Source organism: Salmo salar, chromosome 18 (assembly GCF_965601325.2).
Source record: "Salmo salar chromosome 18, fSalSal1, whole genome shotgun sequence".
In the NCBI taxonomy this organism is placed as follows: domain Eukaryota; kingdom Metazoa; phylum Chordata; class Actinopteri; order Salmoniformes; family Salmonidae; genus Salmo; species Salmo salar.
This window is the reverse complement of record NC_138308.1, coordinates 20,555,389-20,576,929: the sequence shown is the minus strand read 5'-3', so window position 1 is coordinate 20,576,929 and position 21,541 is coordinate 20,555,389. Positions and strand designations below refer to the sequence as shown.

At 41.3% G+C, this 21,541-nt stretch overlaps 1 protein-coding gene across 4 annotated transcripts; it reads right to left on the bottom strand.

Moving 5' to 3' along the window:
- Nucleotides 1–168: 168 nt before the first annotated feature.
- Nucleotides 169–15,725, bottom strand: LOC106577007 (multiple inositol polyphosphate phosphatase 1). 4 transcript variants are annotated; one of them, XM_014154640.3, is made up of 5 exons: nt 14,867–15,725; nt 12,644–12,838; nt 8,866–8,963; nt 6,342–6,490; nt 169–1,598 (listed from the first exon to the last, which is right to left on the bottom strand). In XM_014154640.3, the coding sequence occupies exons 1-5, from the start codon at nt 15,447–15,449 to the stop codon at nt 1,220–1,222; spliced, it is 1,404 nt and encodes a 467-aa protein (XP_014010115.2). In that variant the 5' UTR covers nt 15,450–15,725; the 3' UTR covers nt 169–1,219. The 4 variants fall into 4 exon arrangements, with proteins under 4 accessions (XP_014010115.2, XP_014010116.2, XP_014010117.2 ...); XM_014154641.3 differs by having other exon boundaries at nt 6,342–6,472; XM_014154642.3 differs by lacking the exon at nt 12,644–12,838.
- Between the last annotated feature and the right edge of the window lie 5,816 nt (nt 15,726–21,541).

Below are 21,541 nucleotides of genomic sequence, written 5' to 3'. Positions count from 1 at the left end.
GTAAAACTTTGCCCCTGATGTCTGACTGAAAATGAAATACATTTTAATAAATTGAAATGTAAAGAATTTGGCATTTATTTTCCTACATTGCAAAGAAAAGGACAACCATTCACAATTCCCCGTTCACACTTCCAATTCAAAAGTTTCAAAAAAATAAACTAGCCTGAGTAGTTCAAATTATACTTTAATAATAATCAAGTTATACAGTAATAGAACAATTAGTAGGCCTAACTTCTGTAATGTCTAGCAGCAGGACATTATATAAGCTACATAGTCCTTGTCCAGAAAACACAATTCTGGCCTATACCTCCACAATAGGTGTACGAAATATGATAGTATCTCCACTTCATAAAAAAAATAAAAATAATCATTCATAATGACTACACCTGTGCGTTCTTCTCAGGTCTACACAAGTACATGGAGGATAGGTGTTGTTTCTGGAGAGGGGCAGTGTATCACCTACTATGCACAGTAACTGTCATTTTTGGTCATAAGCTGTATGCCGTTTGATTTGACAGATTCTAGTAATATTAGTAATACTTCTGTATTGGTAGCAGTGGCAAGCTTACATTAAAGTCACAGCACTTTTGGTGGATTGATCTCAACACAGGAGGTTGGTGGCACCTTCATTTTGGAGGACGGGCTCGTGGTAATTGCTGGAGTGGAATAGTATCAAATACATCAAACACATTGTTTCCATGTGTTTAATGTCATTCCATGCGCTCCATTCCAGCCATTATTATGAGCAGTCCTTCCCTAAGCAGCCTCCACTGGATCTCAATTGGTAAATTTTGTCCGCTTAATCTGTATTGTGTCTCTAATACTACCATACATTTGAATAAACGGATGTCGTGGCCTTGAAAAGAGTGAATCATAATTACATTCCAACATATTCAATTCCAACAATTCCATTCCGCATATTCACAGAAATTTCACTCTCAATCAAATTATCTAGCCATAGGAGTAAAGTGGCGCTCTACAACAGCAGCTCACCACATTGGTCTAACCATATCTATAATATTACAGCAAATATTTGTATATTATTTGTGTATTTCAGAAATTCTACTGCACTGTTGGAGCGAGTAACATAAGCATTTCGCTGCACCTGCTATAACACTTGCAAATCAAATCTGTGTATGCGACCAATAAACTTTGATTTGAATACACATCAGAGACACACTTTACTGATGAATGACACCTGTTGATAGCGTTGACTCCCTCATTTGGATGGGAACAGTTGGCACTCCTTCTCAAAGTCGCAGCCCTGGAGCAGTTCCCCGTAGTGGTCTCTGACATCCTGGTAGAGCGGGGCTCCCTCCTCTCCCTGGTTGGTGGCCAGGCCTGGGAAGGCCAGGGGCCTCTCGTTGAGCAGTGCCTGCAGACGGAGGTTTCCGCTACAGTCATAAAGCACAAGGACCAGGTTGGCAGCGTAGGGCATCATGCGGCTGGTGCGGAAGGCACGCTGGCCCTGGGTGACATAGTTGTTGGAGGTCAGGGGCACGCTGTCCTTGAAGAAGCCCAGCAGGGTCAGCAGAGGCAGGAGAGTGTCAGCGTGACCCACCTGGATGGTCGCTGCTTCTGTGACATTACTGCCAGATCTGAGGGACAGAATGGGACATGTATACTTAAGGAGGGTAATTATTTATTTGTGTCAGAACAATGTGGTATGTAAGTGAACAAGAACTTTCTTAGCCTCCTGGGTGGCACAGTGGTCTAAGGCACCAGAGATTCTGGGTTCGAACCCAGGCTCTGTCACAGCCGGCCGCGACCGGGAGGTCCATGGGGCAACGCACAATTAGCCCAGCGTTGTCCGGGTTACGGAGGGTTTGGCCGGCAGGGATATCCTTGTCTCATCGTGCACTAGCGACTCCTGTGGCGGGCCGGGCGCAGCACACGCTGACCAGGTCGCCAGGTGTACGGTGTTTCCTCCGACACATTGGTGCGGCTGGCTTCTGTCTTGGATGTGCATTGTGTCAAGAAGCAGTGCGGCTAGGTTGGGTTGTGTTTTCGGAGGACGCATGGCTCTCGACCTTCGCCTCTCCCGAGTCCGTACGGGAGTTGCAGCGATGAGACAAGGCTGTAACTACTACCAATTTGATACCATGAAATTGGGGAGAAAAAAGGGGTAAAATCATTTTAAAAATAATTTCTTGACCAGAGGCAGTGAATTGCAAAGTTGTCATACACTAGTCTAGATATACTCAAGGGGGTGTCAGTTTTGAACGATTTGTATTTATGTATGGAATGCAGGAATTGACCGCATGGTTTTAGAAAACATGTTGACCCTGCATGTTGCCCTGTACTAAATGTAAGCTTTTTCCCTTTGCCAATGTGGTCATCATTTCATGGAGTCTGAAGGAAGAACCCACATGGAAAAAGTGGTAAGCAAGTTAGGTCCAAAAAACTGTTCTTCAGAAAGTCAAATGAATTTATTAAACCTAACATGAAAGTGCATCCTTGTAGCTGTGTGGGCTAATATAGTCCAAATGTTTGGCTTGGGGTAAGTTGAGCCAATGGCCACCATACCCTATTCAAATGATGATTGCATTTTCTCAGTTTTATGCATTAAAACATTAGTATGCATTAGTATTTTTACAATGTGTCATGCATATGAACAAAATCGGTATGGTTACAGAGCAGACATTGTGCCCCGTGTATACAAATGTAAAACAAGCAGGGGTCTAGCCCCCCTTGAGGTTCTTGATAGAGCAGCCAAGGAAGTGAGAGAAGGGAAGAAGTCCATTCGAGCAGCAGCAATGGATGATTTTTTTACTGAGTGACAATGAAGAGGTAAAAAAAAGAGAAACAAACAGAAATGTAACTGTGCGACAGGCTATGATAGATTAGCAGAGACACACAAGGTTTTATCTGATGACATGGAGTCTGAGCTTGCTAAAAATTTCAAGAATTTCACAGACCAGTTTCATGGGCTTAGTAACCTCAAATGCAGAGATCTTGCCTACGAATTGGCACATCGAAACAAAATCCCTGTCCCAGACAACTGGTATGGGAAGGGTAAGCGATATTGAACAGCGATCTATATCGGAATGTAGACATACATTTAAGATATACAATATACCACACCCCCATTCTATGACCTACTAGCACCATCGCCACTGTCACAGGACACAAGCACCCACTTACCCCAAGGCGGCTCAATTTACCCCATACCCAGCGTAAGTTGTTCCAAAAGAACACTTTTTTTTGGACAAACTATGTTTTACAAACTTATGTTTATATAAATTTTGTATTATTTCCAAGGATATACAGCATCCTGAAATACAGTGCCTTGCGAAAGTATTCGGCCCCCTTGAACTTTGACCTTTTGCCACATTTCAGGCTTCAAACATAAAGATATAAAACTGTAATTTTTTGTGAAGAATCAACAACAAGTGGGATACAATTATGAAGTGGAACGAAATTTATTGGATATTTCAAACTTTTTTAACAAATAAAAAACTGAAAAATTGGCCGTGGAAAATTATTCAGCCCCCTTAAGTTAATACTTTGTAGCGCCACCTTTTGCTGCGATTACAGCTGTAAGTCGCTTGGGGTATGTCTCTATCAGTTTTGCACATCGAGAGACTGAAATTTTTGCCCATTCCTCCTTGCAAAACAGCTCGAGCTCAGTGAGGTTGGATGGAGAGCGTTTGTGAACAGCAGTTTTCAGTTCTTTCCACAGATTCTCGATTGGATTCAGGTCTGGACTTTGACTTGGCCATTCTAACACCTGGATATGTTTATTTGTGAACCATTCCATTGTAGATTTTGCTTTATGTTTTGGATCATTGTCTTGTTGGAAGACAAATCTCCGTCCCAGTCTCAGGTCTTTTGCAGACTCCATCAGGTTTCCTTCCAGAATGGTCCTGTATTTGGCTCCATCCATCTTCCATCAATTTTAACCATCTTCCCTGCCCCTGCTGAAGAAAAGCAGGCCCAAACCATGATGCTGCCACCACCATGTTTGACAGTGGGGATGGTGTGTTCAGGGCGATGAGCTGTGTTGCTTTTACGCCAAACATAACGTTTTGCATTGTTGCCAAAAAGTTCGATTTTGGTTTCATCTGACCAGAGCACCTTCTTCCACATGTTTGGTGTGTCTCCCAGGTGGCTAGTGGCAAACTTTAAACGACACTTTTTATGGATATCTTTAAGAAATGGCTTTCTTCTTGCCACTCTTCCATAAAGGCCAGATTTGTGCAGTATACGACTGATTGATGTCCTATGGACAGAGTCTCCCACCTCAGCTGTAGATCTCTGCAGTTCATCCAGAGTGATCATGGGCCTCTTGGCTGCATCTCTGATCAGTCTTCTCCCTGTATGAGCTGAAAGTTTAGAGGGACGGCCGGGTCTTCGTAGATTTGCAGTGGTCTGATACTCCTTCCATTTCAATATTATCGCTTGCACAGTGCTCCTTGGGATGTTTAAAGCTTGGGAAATCTTTTTGTATCCAAATCCGGCTTTAAACTTCTACACAACAGTATCTCGGACCTGCCTGGTGTGTTCCTTGTTCTTCATGATGCTCTCTGCGCTTTAAACGGACCTCTGAGACTATCACAGAGCAGGTGCATTTATACGGAGACTTGATTACACACAGGTGGATTCTATTTATCGTCATTAGTCATTTAGGTCAACATTGGATCATTCAGAGATCCTCACTGAACTTCTGGAGAGAGTTTGCTGCACTGAAAGTAAAGGGGCTGAATAATTTTGCACGCCCAATTTTTCAGTTTTTTATTTGTTAAAAAAAGTTTGAAATATCCAATAAATTTCGTTCCACTTCATGATTGTGTCCCACTTGTTGTTGATTCTTCACAAAAAATTACAGTTTTATATCTTTATGTTTGAAGCCTGAAATGTGGAAAAAGGTCAAAGTTCAAGGGGGCCGAATACTTTCGCAAGGCACTGTATGTGTAGATATCGGTTAGAAAGAATACTATATTTCCCTTCACATAGTAAGGCGGAATGTACAAAATGGCTCCATTTACCCCACTCTCCCCTACAGTGTTCCACTGACTGACAAGAAACCATGAGATTATGTGGCAGGTACATCAATTAACTTTATTTGAAAAGTCAAATCAAATCAATTCTCCTCTTACCTTTACAACAGAGGAGTACCACAACTCACAGATTCATATTCTTATGAGTTCTATGATCAGATGCACTGTGCGTGCAACACAGCATGACAGACACATTCATTCTGTAACAGTGTATTCTGTAACGTGTATTGACGTGTGGGTGTGGTGTGTGAACCACAAAATACAATTTCGTCACAGTCCAGTGAAAAGGCACACACACACCCACACAACAGGATCCTGACGAGACAAAAAGGTCTGCAAACTTCTATGATGAGCTGCTATGGATGGGTAATTATATTATTCATTTTAACCCTAATGAGTATTGAATAATGAGGGATGTGGATTGCCCATAATCCTACCCCCATATGTATGCGCTTTGGTTAAACTTCTCTCAGTATCATGTATACGACACTGACAGTTTGAGGACTTGGCTAAACTAGGATGTATAACAGGACACAGGGTGCAAACGAGAAGGTTCATGTGTCATATTCTATTGACACGTTGACAGGTTATTTTCTAACAGTATTTCTAACAGTTGCAATAGATACTGTACCGGGCCGTTGTTTGTATAATATTACAGTTTAGTCCTAATCGGTTTTGGAAGTATCCCTTAAAAACGACAATTCACTCCAAAATCAAACTTTGTCAGATCTTTCAGACCTCAAGTACAATACCACTTGAATTTTTGGTCCATTGCGAAACATACATTTGTCTTTTCACGGTCTTGTTTTTCCCAACAACCCAGACACAACCCAGACACTCACAAGAGGCTGGAAGCAGCACATGGTCAGCCACAGAGCATCCATTGAGCAGGTTAGGGGATAAGTGCTTTGCTCAAGGGTACAACAACACAAAGGCAACCTCAAGGCTACTGCAGCCCCAGGCAAAGTGGTCTTGCATTGAGATACATCCACTTCCAAGACATCTGTTGAGTAGAATGGAATCAATGGAAAAGATAAGCGCTATAATTTCCAGATTTTATTCTGTGCTTATTTTTTTCCATTCAGGTGGGATATAAAGACACGGACCAACACAACCAATGGCGTGGGACAACAATTAATGTTGACATTACACTACATTTTGGGTTAGTAAACGTCTGACAAACTTTGATTTTGGAGTGTCCTGTCCTTTTAAACACATATAGCCTAACATTTTTTTTTTTACATTAGTTACATTTTTACCCAAAGGCCATCCACTTTTAATCCCTTTGCTATACTGGTGAATGACATGAAGCCTGACACGTGAGGCTAACCAGTCCCTCACCTGATCTCATTGGCAGCTCTATCCAGACGGCTGAATACATCATGAAAGAGGATGCAGCTTGACTTGCTGTTGATGTCATGACCATAACTCCTTTTCCAGAACTGCTTCAGGTCATTTGCATATTCCAAAACCTGTTTGTGAGGTAAATGCTGTGTAAGTATAGCATGGGATTAGATGGTGTAGGCTTTGTTTGGATACCACGTTAGATAGTTTCCATATACATTAACCTGTTAGTGGGGTTATTGCTGTATAAGTACAGTGCATTCGGAAAGACCTTGACTTTTCCCACATTTTGCTACGTTACAGCCTTATTCTAAAATGGATTCAATTGTTTTTTTCATCAATCTAAACACAATATCCCATAATGACAAAACAAAAAAGGGTTTTTAGAAATGTTTGCAAATTTATTACAAAAAAGAAACTGAAATATCACATTTACAAAAGCATTCAGATCCTTTACTCAGTACTTTGTTGAAGCACCTTTGGCAGCGATTACAGCCTCGTGTCTTCTTGGGTATGACACTACAAGCTTGGCAGACCTGTATTTGGGGAGTTTCTCCCATTCTTCTCTGCAGATCCTCTCAAGCTCTGTCAGGTTGGATGGGGAGCGTCGCTGCACAGCTATTTTTAGGTCTCTTTTTTATTGAACTAGGCAAGTCAGTTAAGAACAAATTCTTATTTACAATGACGACCTACCCCGGCCAAACCCTAACCCAGACAACACTGGGCCAATTGTGGACCTCACTATGCGACTCCCAATCACGTCCGGTTGTGATACAGCCGGGGTCTGTAGTGACGCCTCTAGCACTGAGATACAGTGCCTTAGACCGCTGCGCCACTCGTAAGATGTTCGATAGGGTTCAAGCCCGGACTCTGGCTGGGCCACTCAAGGACATTCAGAGACTTGTCCCTAAGCAACTCCTGCGTTGTCTTGGCTGTGTGCTTAGGTCGTTGTCCTGTTGGAAGGTGAATCTTCGCTCAGTCTGAGGTCCTGAGTGCTCAGGAGCAGGTTTTCATCAAGGCTCTCTCTGTACTTTGCTCCGTTCATCTTTCCCTTGATCCAGACTAGTCTCCCAGTCCCTGCCGCTGAAAAACATCCCCACAGCATGGTGCTGCCACCCCCATGCTTCACCGTAGGGATGGGACCAGGTTTCCTCCAGATGTGACGCTTGGCATTCAGGCCAAAGAGTTCATTCTTGGTTTCATCAGACCAGAGAATCTTGTTTCTCATGGTCTGAGAGTCTTTAGGTGCCTTTTTTTAAACTCCACACGGGCTGTCATGTGCCTTTTACTGAGGAATGGCTTCTGTCTGGCCACTCTACTATAAAGGCCTGATTGGTGGAGTGCTGCAGAGATGGTTGTCCTTCTGGAAGGTTCTCCCATCTCCACAGACGAACTCTGGAGCTCTGTCAGTGACCATCGTGTTTCTTGGTGACCTCACTGAGCAAGGCACATCTCCCCCGATTGCTCAGTTTGGCCGGGCGGCAAGCTCTAGGAAGAGTCTTGATGGTTCCAAACTTCTTCCATTTAAGAATGATGGAGGCCACTGTGTTCTTGGGGACCTTGAATGCTGTAGACATTTTTTGGTACCCTTCCCCAGATCTGTGCCACAACGCAATCCTGTCTCGGAGCTCTATTCCTTCAACCTAATCGCTTTGACATGCACTGTCAACTGTGGGACCTTATATAGACAGGTGTGTGCCTTTCCAAATCATGTCCAATCAATTGAATTTACTACAGGTGGATTCCAATCAAGTTGTATAAACATCTCAAGGATGATAAATGGAAACAGGATGCACCTGAGCTCAATTTCGAGTGTCATAGCAAAGGGTCTGAATGCTAATGTAAATGTGATATTTAATAGTTGTTTTTTTATATAAATTTGCAAATGTCAAAAAAAAAATGTTTTTGCTTTGTCATTATGGGGTATTGTGTTTTGATTGATGAGGGGAAAAAAACGATTGAATACATTTTAGAATAAGGCTGTAACGTAACAAAATGTGGAAAAAGTCAAGGGGTCTGAATACTTTCCGAATGCACTGTATACCATGGCATGTAGGGTAGGTTTTGTATGAATACGTCGGTGAGTGATGCCCTCAGACAGACAATCTCTCATTGTGTAGAGTCGTGGTAGGATTTCCCCTAGGCCACCTGAGAGCTGGGCCAACTTACCTTATAACACAGGACACACCCACATAGCCCAGCTTCTTATTGACTGAATGTAAGACATCTATTCATACTGTAGATTAGGTGAGGAGATTGTAAATAATACATTCATCATGTTTTAGATTAATGTCCTATCAGCAAAAACACTTCACATAAAAAGGTCAATGGATTACTAGTTAGGCTAGATGCATCTAATTCATCTCTCCAATATTGATGAACTTCAACGTTTTTGATCACTGCTTAAAAAAATCCCCATGAGTTCCCCATAAATAATAAATGACTCCATTATCACTTGAACTGGTCAATACTCTGCAATGACGTAAAATGATTACTACTGCAGGGAATACAGTTGACGTACCAGTGCATCTGCCTCATCAAAGAGTTGACACCAGGGGGAGTTGATGGTTTTGATGGCCAACTCGTAAGCACACAGGTAAAATGCAGCCTCAGCCATGTCTACAGGGGGAAAGTAATGGCAAAGTGATCACAGGAGCCATTACATTTTAGTCATTTAGCAGACACTTATCCAGAGCGACATATGGCACAATTAGGGTTAAAGGCCCAGTGCAGTCAAAATTGAGATTTTCCTGTGTTATAAAAACACAAAAGTATGTGGACACCCCGTTCAAATTAGTGGATTTGGCTATTTCAGCCACACCCGTTGGCCACACAAGCTCACAGAATGTGAATCGCCCAACATCAGTGACTGACCTCACTAATGCTCATGGCTGAATGAAAGCAAGTCCCTGTAGCAATGTTCCAACATTAGTGGAAAGCCTTCCCAGAAGAGTGGAGGCTGTTATAGCAGCAAAGGGGGACCAACTCCATATTAATGCCCATAACTTTGGAATGAGATGTTCGACAAGCAGGTGTCCACATACTTTTGGTTAAGTAGTGTATTTTAGAGCTGGGACAATAAACCGAAATTGATCGACACCAACCATACCGATCACATATCGCAGACATTTTGCTGATATTGCTCATAACGATAATGTGAAGTATGAAACTAAATACGTTTGCTAATATGGGTGATTGTTAATGACACAAATGATGGCTACAACCATCACACTAGTAGTACTAGTTTAAAGGATATTTGTTTTTAAACTGTGGTTCACATTAATGTTATAAACTTATCGTTCTATTTATCGTTATTGGATCAATTCAGGCAATTTATCGCAACGTGTATTTTTGTCCATATCGCCCAGCTCTAATATATTTCCACACTATGAGGTTGGAATAATAAATGCAAAAATTATGATAATGCCCTTTCAGTGTAAGAGCTGCTTGAAAAGACCGCCAGAAATATCAGCCTGTGAGTTTTGACCTGTCTGGCGGTAAATTAGTTAGCAGACCAATAAGAAAGAGATCCAAACATCTCTGGCAATAATAGCTAGTTTTCCCCTCCCAACTCCGACCACTCCCTGACAGTCCTAGCTAAATTCTTGCTTGAGAAATTGCTCTTTGCTAAGAAGAAAATTTTAAAAATCTTTTTGACTATTTTAACTGAAAGCAATTAGAGCCCGACCGATATATAGGTTCACCGATATTATCAGATGATATTGGCCTTTAAAACGCTACATCGGTATCGGCCAATAACTCCACCGATAACCGATATTCAATTAATAGGATGAAAAAAGGGAATCTCTTGCTTACAGCGCCTTAAGAAAGTATTTACACCCCTTGACTTTTCCCACATTGTTGTGATAGCCTGAACTTAAAATTGATTAAATTTAGATTTTTATGTCACTGGCCTTCACACAATAACCTATAATGTCAAAGTGGAATGATGTTTTCATTTGTTTTTTTTTTTACAAATGAATAAAAAATGAAAAGCTGAACTATCTTGAGTCAATAAGTAATCAACTCCTTTGTTATAGCAAGCCTAAATAAGTTCAGGAGTAAAAATGTACTTAACAAGTCACATAAGATGCATGGACTCACTGTGTGCAATAATAGTGTAGAACATGACTTTAGATGACTACCTCATCTCAGTACCCCACGCATACAATTATCTGTAAGGTCCCTCACTTGAGCAGTGATTTTCAAACACAGATTCAACCACAAAGACCAGGGAGGTTTTCCAATGCTTCGCAAAGAAGGGCACCTAAGCAGACATTGAATATCCCGTTGAGCATGGTGAAGTTATGAACTACACTTTGGATAGTGTATCAATACACCCAGTCAATACAAAGATAAAGGTGTTCTTCCTAACTCAGTTCCCGGAGAGGAAGGAAACCACTCAGGGATTTCACCATGAGGCAAATGGTAACTTTAAAACAGAGTCTAATGGCTGTGATAGGAGAAAACTGAGGATGGATCTACAACATTGTAGTTACTCCACAATACCAACCTAATTGACAGAGTGAAAAGAAGGAACCCTGTATAGAATAAAAAATATTTAAAAACAAGCATCCTGTTTGAAACATGGCACTAAAGTAATACTGCTACAAATGTGGAAAAAAGCACTTCACTTTTTGTCCTGAATACAACGTGTTGTGTTTTATTGTATTTGCCCCAAACATATTACAGAGTACCACTCTCCATATTTTCAAACATAGTGATGGCTGCATCATGTTATGTGTATGCTTGTAATAGTTAAGGACTGGGGAGTTGTCAGGATAAAAAAATAAAACAGAATGGAGCTACGCACAGGCAAAATCCTAGAGGAAAACCTGGTTCAGTCTGCTTTCCACAAAACACTGGGAGATGAATTCACCTTTCAGCAGGACAATAAGCTAAAACACAAGGACAAATCTACCCTGGAATTACTTACCAAGAAGACAGTGAATGTTCCTGAGTGGCCGAGTTACAGTTTCGATTTAAATCTACGACAAGACCTGAAAATGGGTTTCTACCATTGATCAACAACCAATTTGACAGCGCTTGAAGAATTTAAAAAAAAAATAACAATGTGCAAATATTGTACAATCCAGGTTTACAAAACTCTTAAGACTTACCCAGAAAGACTATCAGCTGTAATCGCTGCCAAAGGTGTGTCTACAAAGTATTGATTCAGGGGTGTGAATACTTATATAAATGAGATATTTCTGTATTTAATTTTCAATAAATTAGCAAAAACGTCTAAAAACATGTTTTCGCTTTGACATTGTGAAGTATAGTGTGTAGATAGGTGAGATTTTTTATTTTATTTAATCAATTTTGAATTCAGGCTGTAACACATCAAAATGTAGAATAAGTCAAGGGGTATGAATACTTTTTGAGGGCACTAATCTGAACACTTGCGGACATTTTCATGATGTACCATTATTGCCACAATGTATGGAATCAATATTTGAAGCAGTTATTGGACAATTGCTCTTTTGGATGGCAATGTATGAGAATTCAGTGTGGGAAAATGACACTAATTCCCCCACTGTAAAACAGTACATCGGCAGATATATCGTTATCGGTACGTTTTCCCTCCCAAAATACAGGAATCATATCGGACCCCAAAAAACATATAACTCGGGCTAAAAACAATCACAGTAAGGTACTTAATTGTTACCCAGAAATAAGGCTCCATTGGAACTTTAATTGCTTTGTCGACCTGGGGATTCGAACCAGCGACCTTTCGGTTACTTGCCCAAATTTCTTAACGACTAGGCTACCTGGTGCCATTCCACGTCAAAATGTAAATAATTATTACAGACCAGTAACCATATCTGTACTTTGATATAAAACAAAGTAAAAGTCATGTATGGCTTAGCATTAACAACACATTTCCCACTGTGTTTGACTTTTCAAATAATAGAAACATACAGGTATTCTTATTTCAATGTCCTCACTTCTCAGATGCTCATTGATGACATTCTGACAAAACCATTCAGCTGAGGGAATTGTTTATGGGAGTGCTTAACTGTTTTGCACTGTTAGTGAGAAAACAGCCCCATCTAGTGTCTAAATATCCTGTAAAATGTTTGCAATCAAGCAGATCTGAAGCAGAGCCGTTCATTGTATAGAGAACATGAGCAACATCATGAGGATAGCCCTCTCAGTAATAATAGAATAGCTATAAAATATTTACTATCCACTGTAGAATAGACATTTTGTTTCCCAACGCCCTGTGACAACTCACACACAAATGTATGCACACACACACACACACACACACACAGAGATAGGCTAGAGATGGAGACCTGATGTAATGTGGCTGTAGGGGACCAGGAGCCGGTCTGCTATCTTCTCCTGCACCCTCCTCATCTCTGCACTGGACCTGAACTTGTCCAGCTCAGCCATGGCTGACTGGTTCTTGTCGACAGTCTCCACAAACCTGGTGCAGTTGTCAAAGAACCTCATCAGCGCATCGTTCACCTCGTAGTCAATCTCTTCATCTTTGAAATCAAACATAGAAGACACTGGACATTCAAAGGGAGATCTTCAAAGTTTTGAAAATTATAATAATATTAAGGTCAATGAAAGTGAATGAAATGCACCAATTAAAAGCTAGTGACAAGTTCAGAAAGTTTTTTACAGTGTTACCGCTAGTGTTATAACCCTGCATGTTATGATACAGTAAGACATGTTGAATTGTTTATAATTTCAGTTCCAAAAGACTGCAGGCCAATGCAATATCATGAAAAATGTACACTTATGACAAAATATCATATCGGTATTACATTTACCTAGCGTGGGTGTTGTTTCTGCTCTCCTGCCAACTCATGCCAAACAATTTGGAGAATTGGGCTTCCAGGGAACATGTTGTCAGAGGACGCAACAGTAACCAATGGGGTCGGAGCTTAGCGAAGGGTCAATTGTTTAGCTTGCCAATGACAAATAGTGTAAGCAAACACACAAACAGATCTGGGACCAGCCTAGCTGAGGAACGCTAAACTCTGTTCTCATATCTAAGTGGTTGAGTATTGATAACTGGTCGCGTGATTTATCAGTCTATACTTGTAAAAATGTCAATTCTGGAAACACTTACCTGTACCTACATTTGATCTGTACAACTGTGGTCCTTCTGTGGGGTGCTGAAATTCATACTTTTAATCAAAACTTTTATCGAATACAACCACTGATTTTTTCCCTAATTTGTGTTGCTCAACTGCAGCTGTAGCAGCCTTGAGGTACGGGACGGCAGGGTAGGCTAGTGGTTAGAGCGCTAGTAACCGAAAGGTTGCAAGTTCAAATCCCTGAGCTGACAAGGTACAAATCTGTCACTCTTCCCCTGAACAAGGCAGTTCAGTCCTAGTTAAATAAAGGTAAAATAAACACACTGAGACTAGCAGTGTACATTTTTTTTCACAATGTGCCATCACAGGAGCATGATTTGTGACCTGTTGCCACCATTGTAAATACAACCCATATTTATACTTATTTATTTTCCCTTTTGTACATCTTTACAACACTGTATATATACATAATATGCCATTTGTAACGTCTTTATTCTTTTGGAACTTCTGTTGGTGTAATGTTTACTGTTCATTTTTATTGTTTATTTCACTTTTGTATATTATCTACTTCACTTGCTTTGGCAATGTTAACATATGTTTCCCATGCCAATAAAGCCCATTGAATTTAATTGAATAGCGCGGATGCCACGTTCAAGACAACTGGGAATTCTGAAAAAACTTTTGAACAGTCATCCAACTCGGAATTCCAAGTCGGAAAAGGGAGCATCTTTCTAAAAGTCTGACATTCCGACCCGAAAATCACTGACGTCATGATTTAACCTCGTTTTTTCCCAGTTGTCTTGAAAGCACCATATGTATCGACTGCTGTTGTTGCTAGCAAAGATTATGGATATACTGACAAGATACCTCTCTAACAATGGGAGCAACAAAGCTCCCGCCCTATCCCTTCTTTGGATTGGTGGATACATCGCATTATTGTAATATTTTTTTTAATATTCGATGAGGGTAGATTTCATCCCATTAATATGCATAGCAATCTCGAGACAACTCTGAAATAAACTGTATAAAGTTGCCTGGATGTCACGTGTCCTTGTCAGTACACGCTTAACAACTTAAGCATTACGAAACTTGTATTTGATCATTTACGCAAATAAGCCTTTCGTTTTTTGTTGTTGACCAAATTCGACTCACTGACCCCCATACAAAAACTCGCTTGGTGGGCGAAACGAAAAAAAAAAAACGCCACCTGCTGGAGGGAAACAGATATCCCTCCGACTTGGGCCACTCTCTTCCTCTCTGTTACTAGCAAATTGACCAGTTATCGATCCTCAACCCCACCTCTTTTTAAGAACGTAGTTGAGCTTTTCTCAAATACGACCAGGCTAACATTGACCTACTTAGTAGATATGCCTTATGTCTTGCAAATAATAAATAAAGCGTTATATGCAATATGCTTGCACTTTGACACGATGCTATCATACAGACATCGAGTAGGATTATATCTACCTTCTATGGCCCAGAGCTTTGCCAGTCCTCCCTGGAAAGAAAGGGTGCTGTTCACACACCTGTGCTTAGAACTGGTCATGAACTTGATGTGGCCATCTTGTAGCTTCTCCTTAGATATCAATGATGGGAATAACTTGGACAACCTGACTGCCAAATGCCTGTGGTCGAGGACTCCCTTCTGAACGAGACGGCCATCCATCTCATCAGTGTACCACATCTTCCACTGCGTAATTTCACGCAACCAGCGCTCCTCTCCAGAGGCCTTCTGTACAACAAGATTGTGAAGTTCTCGCATCTTCTTGACGTTTTTAGTCGTCGGGTACCTTGAACCGTGCCGTATGATAGCGGTCAGATGAATTTCGCGACATTCTGCAGATGGGGGCTTTACAAGAGATTTGTTTACAGCGAGTATGTCATCTATGAGGTAAGGGTTCACTTCCTCATATCTACCTTTTGTGGTGAAATATTTGGCAATCGCTGGAATATCTGGAGTGGTCAGGACATTTCTCCATAATGAACAACACGAGATGTAACTAAAGAAGAAATGCGCAATAATAACTTTCAACGGAATGGTAAGCAGCATATTTACTTTATTTCGCCAAAAACGTATCAGAAAATTCCTACCCTCAACTCCAGGCGTGCATTACCATTCCAGGTTTGTTGTTAAATATGAATCAGCAGGCCTATTGGTGTCTTTCCCGGAGTTTTCAGGTCCATGGCCTACTGTAGAGAACACTTTAGTATTTCAGTCATTCAAACTATGGATGGATAATTTGGTTCTGATAAATTGAAATACTAGTATGTCCAACTGGATTGTCAGAGCTCTGTCATACCCCTGGAGCTAGACCTAGGGTCAATCTATTAAAACATATAGTCAGCAATTAAAGACATACTCCTGTACTTTGGTGACTAAGAACGTATTTTTTAAACCCCACACTTTGGGCTGGTTGCGTAAATGTGTAGTTCATACTCGCATAATCTATGACCAGAATTACTGTTTTACCTCAATTAACCACAAAATCTCTAGTTTCAAGCGACAGTTTTCTTGAAGCTGTGCAGCTACCATTTACCCTACATTTAGCCCCACATGGGCCAGCTCCCTAGTAATTCGAGTTCTAGCCTATGAGCTTCAGCCCCTCGCATTTGAGTGACGGCTTGCAAGAGGCCTGTCCAGCGCTATCCAATGAGGTTGCAGGGCGCGTCCAATGGCTCATTGGAGGGTACTATGGTGTTGAATGCTGAGCTGTAGTCAATGAACAGCATTCTTACATAGGTATTCCTTTTGGCCAGATGGGATAGGGTAGTGTGATGGCGTTGTCTGTGGACCTGTTGGGGTGGTATGCAAACTGAAGTGGTTCTAGGGTGGCCGGTAAGGTGGAGGTGATATGATCCTTGACCAGTCTCTCAAAGCACTTCATGATGACAGACGTGAGTGCTAGCAACCAATCATCTCACACAGCACCTTCCCGCTAACCATCCCCGTATGCACAGAACCACGCCTCATATGATTTGCAAACATTAAATGGTGACAAATACTTTACTCAATAGGTCACGCCCATAGAATTCTATGGTCACTCCCACTAAGGCCAACTTTGAGTGGTTACTGTCCCAGGTTTATATGCGCTGTTCTAACCTGCTACATAAAGTCACTTCTGTCCATAGCTGTATACGATCTAGGCCTTTTCTCAATTGGATTTGTTCAACTCCTGCATCCTCTATTCTCCGTTCTCTGAGGCTTCCTTTTGAAAAAGGTAAGGTAATCAAAGAGAGGGAAAATTTACGAAAATGTGCTCGTATGAAATGAGACTCCTCCAATCGTGCCTCACCAGGCAAATTACGTTTACAGGGTGGAATTCCAAAATACATTTATAAAGTCATAAAAACAAATGTAGCTAGTTGTGCGAGACATTTTCCAGATGAAAGTGGCATATCGTTTTAAATGTTCGCATGCTATTCTCCTTTGAGAAAAGAATTGCTTATACAAACAGATTTCAAAACTCTTCCGCTAAAGACTCAGGTAGGATACACTTGTGCTTCCTTGCCAAAAGGAGGCTATCAACCACTTGACCCCTTATCAATGAGAGGAGAGAGGGCGGAAGATGGACTTGCCCAAACGAGAAAAGGCCCCAGTGATAACCGAAGGAGACTTCCATAGAGTGGCGAGGGGATCAATAAACCTATTAACTTCAGAACACACTGGTGACTTGAATGATGCAATTCATGTTCACATTTAAATAATAAAACATTAAATTAAACAAATCCTCCAGTTGTTTAACAAGATGTTACAGTAAAACATTTTAATTTGGGGGGTATTTCATTTGTTTTATATGTCAAGTCAGTCACAAACAAACACACGTCATATGATTAAGCACACCTTTCAATTAGTTTGTATGAAATTGAGCAAATTCTAAACATATATTGCGGTGCGTGTTGGGATAGCACTTCGCTCTGGAGCCTGCAGCCTTGGTCGACGTGGCTATTGGAGGGTCTAATTAGTCCCTAAATCCTCAATCGTTTTCACTCCCTCAGCTTTGGGACACTTGTGCATATGATGGAGGAATGCGTGAACGTGCAAATGGAGGGCCGGAGGGAATTGGATGATTTGGGATTCAGCCATACAGTATGTTGCAACACATGTACTGTAGTAGTAGCAGCACTTGGGCGAGTTTGGAGCCAAACACGCATAGCACATGCCCCTTTGGTGACAGACCATTAGCTGGGTCATCTATCTCACAGGCACACAGTTGGGTATGGAGTGTTGACAGTTTTGAGAGTACAACACACTTTATTCCAATCAAGTAACAGAAAACAGCCCATTCCAGTGCATTTTGGACATCATATTGTTAGTCTAACCATGGTTGTTAGATATCAGAGCCAACTCATTTTGGCAACCTTAATTGCATTAATGTTGATAAGTGGCCTCTTAAATCATGCAGACGAGCTCCGGGCCTGTCTACCCGACTGGCGCTTCTCTCTCCCTGTACCATCATCACTCCCTCCGCTACTGCCTTTCTGAACTGCATCAACACATGTGTTGTGTTCTACTGCTCAGACGTTGCATGCGTCAACCAATGGTTGCGTGCCACGTCATTGACTGTGCCGTTGGGCACCAGATTGCAATAACATTATGTGGTCAGCTGATATACGTAAAAAACCTATCCAGGCGTCTTGACATGACCATCGCCATGTCAAGACCTGCAACTGCCAGAACCCTACATTTAGTTTTTGATTTTTAAAGTGTCTTTGAGATTGTCTTTAATGGAAAACACTATATATCAAATATATAAAATAAATCTATTATTAATTGGCCATACTCATCTTTTCTTTTAAGTAAATAGTAAAAAATGTTAACTATTGTGATAACAAAATGATTCAGGCTACTTTTTAGTAATCAAAATTAACACACATATCAATCTTGAGCAAAAAATCTTAATAATTTTACATTTTATCATGACAGATAACCCAGTGTTCATTGCTGGTTGGACTTCCAAATTTGCACATATTTGCCTTTACCCAAGCAGGTCACAAAACCACACCTATGTGAAGCTAGCCACAATAGTGGAATTTGAGTTTTGCCTTCAAAATAAAAGTTGCTCATTAGCTAGGTTTGCGTTCAATTTGCGACAGGGTTTCATGCGAATATTCTATAATCTGCATAAAATCATGTGCATTTTCACACCAGAAATGTGTTTCCATCAAACTGACTTATTGAGGATAAAAGTATGTGCGTGATGACGTAGTGCACATAAAAACAACGTTTGTGGTTAAATTCCCATTTATTGAATGAAAAATACAAGTTAAATGGGTTTCCATCGCATGTTCAACTCTACTGATGGTTTTGTCACAAACTGTTGCGTTATATATCAAATGTGCTCACTCTGATCTTGGCATGTGTGCTCTAGCCAACAGCTCGCTGATACAGTGCGTGTAGGCTACATACATTATGAGATTATTATTATAAAAGCATCAATCATATCACCAGAATAAGACCCTCGATATTTATTGCAAAGGAGCATCTAGCTCATCACGTGCACTTTCGCCACCCTGTGAAGTTTTTTCTATTTAATCTGTAGCCTACTCAAAGCGGAGTGCCTGTATACAGCCCTAAGCCGTGGTATATTGGCCATATATCACAAACCCCCGAGAAGCCTTATTGCTATTATAAACCGGTTACCAATGTAATTAGAGCAGTAAAAATACATGTTTTGGTATATGGTCTGATAAATATAGCTTTCAGCAAATCAGCATTCAGGGCTCGAACCATCCAGTTTATAATAGGCTTTATAAACTGGGTGGTTCGATCCCTGAATGCTGATTGGCTTACAGCTGTGCTATATCAGATCGTATACCACGGGTATAACAAAACATTTATTTTTCCTGCTCTAATTACATTCGTAACCAGTTTATAATAGCAATAAGGCACCTCGGGGGTTTGTGATATATGGCCAATATACCACGGCTAAGGGCTGTGTCCAGGCACTCCGCAATGCATTGTGCATAAGATCAGCCCATAGCCATGGTATATTGGCCATATACCACATCTCCTCGGGCCTTATTGCTTAATTATACCATGGCATTGTTGAATACTCCTTTCTGAGTGACTTGAAGGGTTTTCTAGAGCGTGCATTATTTCCCTATAAAGCACTGTATAGTTAATTTTTACATGTTTTGTTTGAGCTGCTTTTGAAAGTAAAAGTCAAATTTTAAAACAGTATTGGTATTGTTGAATTCGATTTTCATAATAGCGTGCTAGGACTGATGGTTTGGGCAGCTAAACTAGCAAGTCTGTTTGGTTACCATGGCAACTACTGTAGCTATCTAGTAAATTTGCTAGCTAGTTCAGTGGATGTTGAAAACATTTCTACTGGGAAATGAACACATTTCTAGTGACTTGTTAAATTATAAAAGTATAAAAGGGATAATAAACTGGGGGCTCTATAGGTTCTCTGGAAAATAATGCAACTCTGTGGAAGGTCAGTTCCACTCTGCTAGCGCGTTGTGGAACACACCTTCCATGTCATTCATTAGAACGCATAGCCGGCGGGTTTAGGGTCATTAGATATTGTGTGGATGAAAGGCAGGTAGGTGGCGGAGGGGGTTGAATAAAGAGAAAATAATACCTTAAATCCATAAATGTATAATTATTTTGTCATTTATATTTATAGGCTACATTTACAGTGCATTCGGAAAGTATTCAGACCACATCCCCTTTTCACATTTTGCTACTGTTACAGCCTTATTCTAAAATTGATTAAAAAAAAAAAATCTCATCAATCTACACACAATACCCCATTATGACAAAGCAGAAAAGGGGTTTTAGAAATGTTAGCAAATCTATTAAATATAAAAAAACAGATACCCTATTAACATAAGTATTCAGACCCTTTGCTATGAGACTCGAAATTGAGCTCAGGTGCATCCTGTTTCCATTGATCATCCTTGAGATGTTTTTACAACTTGATTTGAGTCCATGATTTGGAAAGGCACACACCTGTCTATATAAGGTCCCATAGGTTGACAGTGCATGGCAGAGCAAAAACCAAGCCATGAGGTCAAAGGAATTGTCCGCAGAGCTCAGAGACAGGATTGTGTTGAGGCACAGATCTGGGGAAGGGTAACAAAACATTTCTGCAGCATTGAAGGTCCCCAAAAACACCGTGGCCTCCATCATTCTTAAATAGAAGAAGTTCGGAACCAAACTGAGCACTCGGAGGAGAAGGGGCTTGGTCAGGGAGGTGACAAAGAAGCCAATGGTCACTCTGATGGTGCTCCAGAGTTCCTCTGTGGAGATGGGAGAACCTTCCAGAAGGACAACCATCTTTGCAGCACTCCTCCAATCAGGCCTTTATGGTAGAGTGGCCAGACGGAAGCCACTTCTAGGTAAAAGGCACATGACAGCCCACTTAGAGTTTGTCAAAAAGCACCTAAAGGACTCTCAGACCAATGAGAAACAAGATTCTCTGGTCTGAAATCAAGATTGAACTCTTTGGCCTGAATGCCATGTGCCACGTCTGGAGGAAACCTGACACCATTCCTACAGTGAAGCATGGGGGTGGTAGCATCATGCTGTGGGGATATTTTTCAGCAGCAGGGGCTGGGAGACTAGTCAGGATTAAGAGAAAGATGAACGGAGCAAAGTACAGAGAGATCCTTGATGAAAACCTGCTCCAGAGTGCTCAGGACCTCAGACTGGGACAAAGGTTCACCTTCCAACAGGACAACGACCCTAAACACACAGCCAAGACAATGCAGGAGTGGCTTTGGGACAAGTCTCTGAATGTCCTTGAGTGGCCCAGCCAGAGCCCGGACTTGAACCCAATCGAACATCTCTGGAGAGACCTGAAAACCATAGTACCCTCCAAGCTCATCATTAAGCTTGGGCCCTGGGTCTGAACCCCGCCCTGTGCAACTGGGTTCTGGACTTCCTGACGGGCCAACCGCAGGTGGTGAAGGTAGGAAACAACACCTTCACTTCGCTGATCCTCAACACAGGGGCCCCACAAGGGTGAGTGCTCAGCCCCCTCCTGTACTCCCTGTTCAACCATGACTGCGTGGCCACGCACGTCTCCAACTCAATCATCAAGTTTGCAGACGACACAACAGTAGTAGGCCTGATTACCAACAATGACGAGACAGCCTACAGGGAGGCCAGGGAGTGTGAGGCCAGGAAAATAA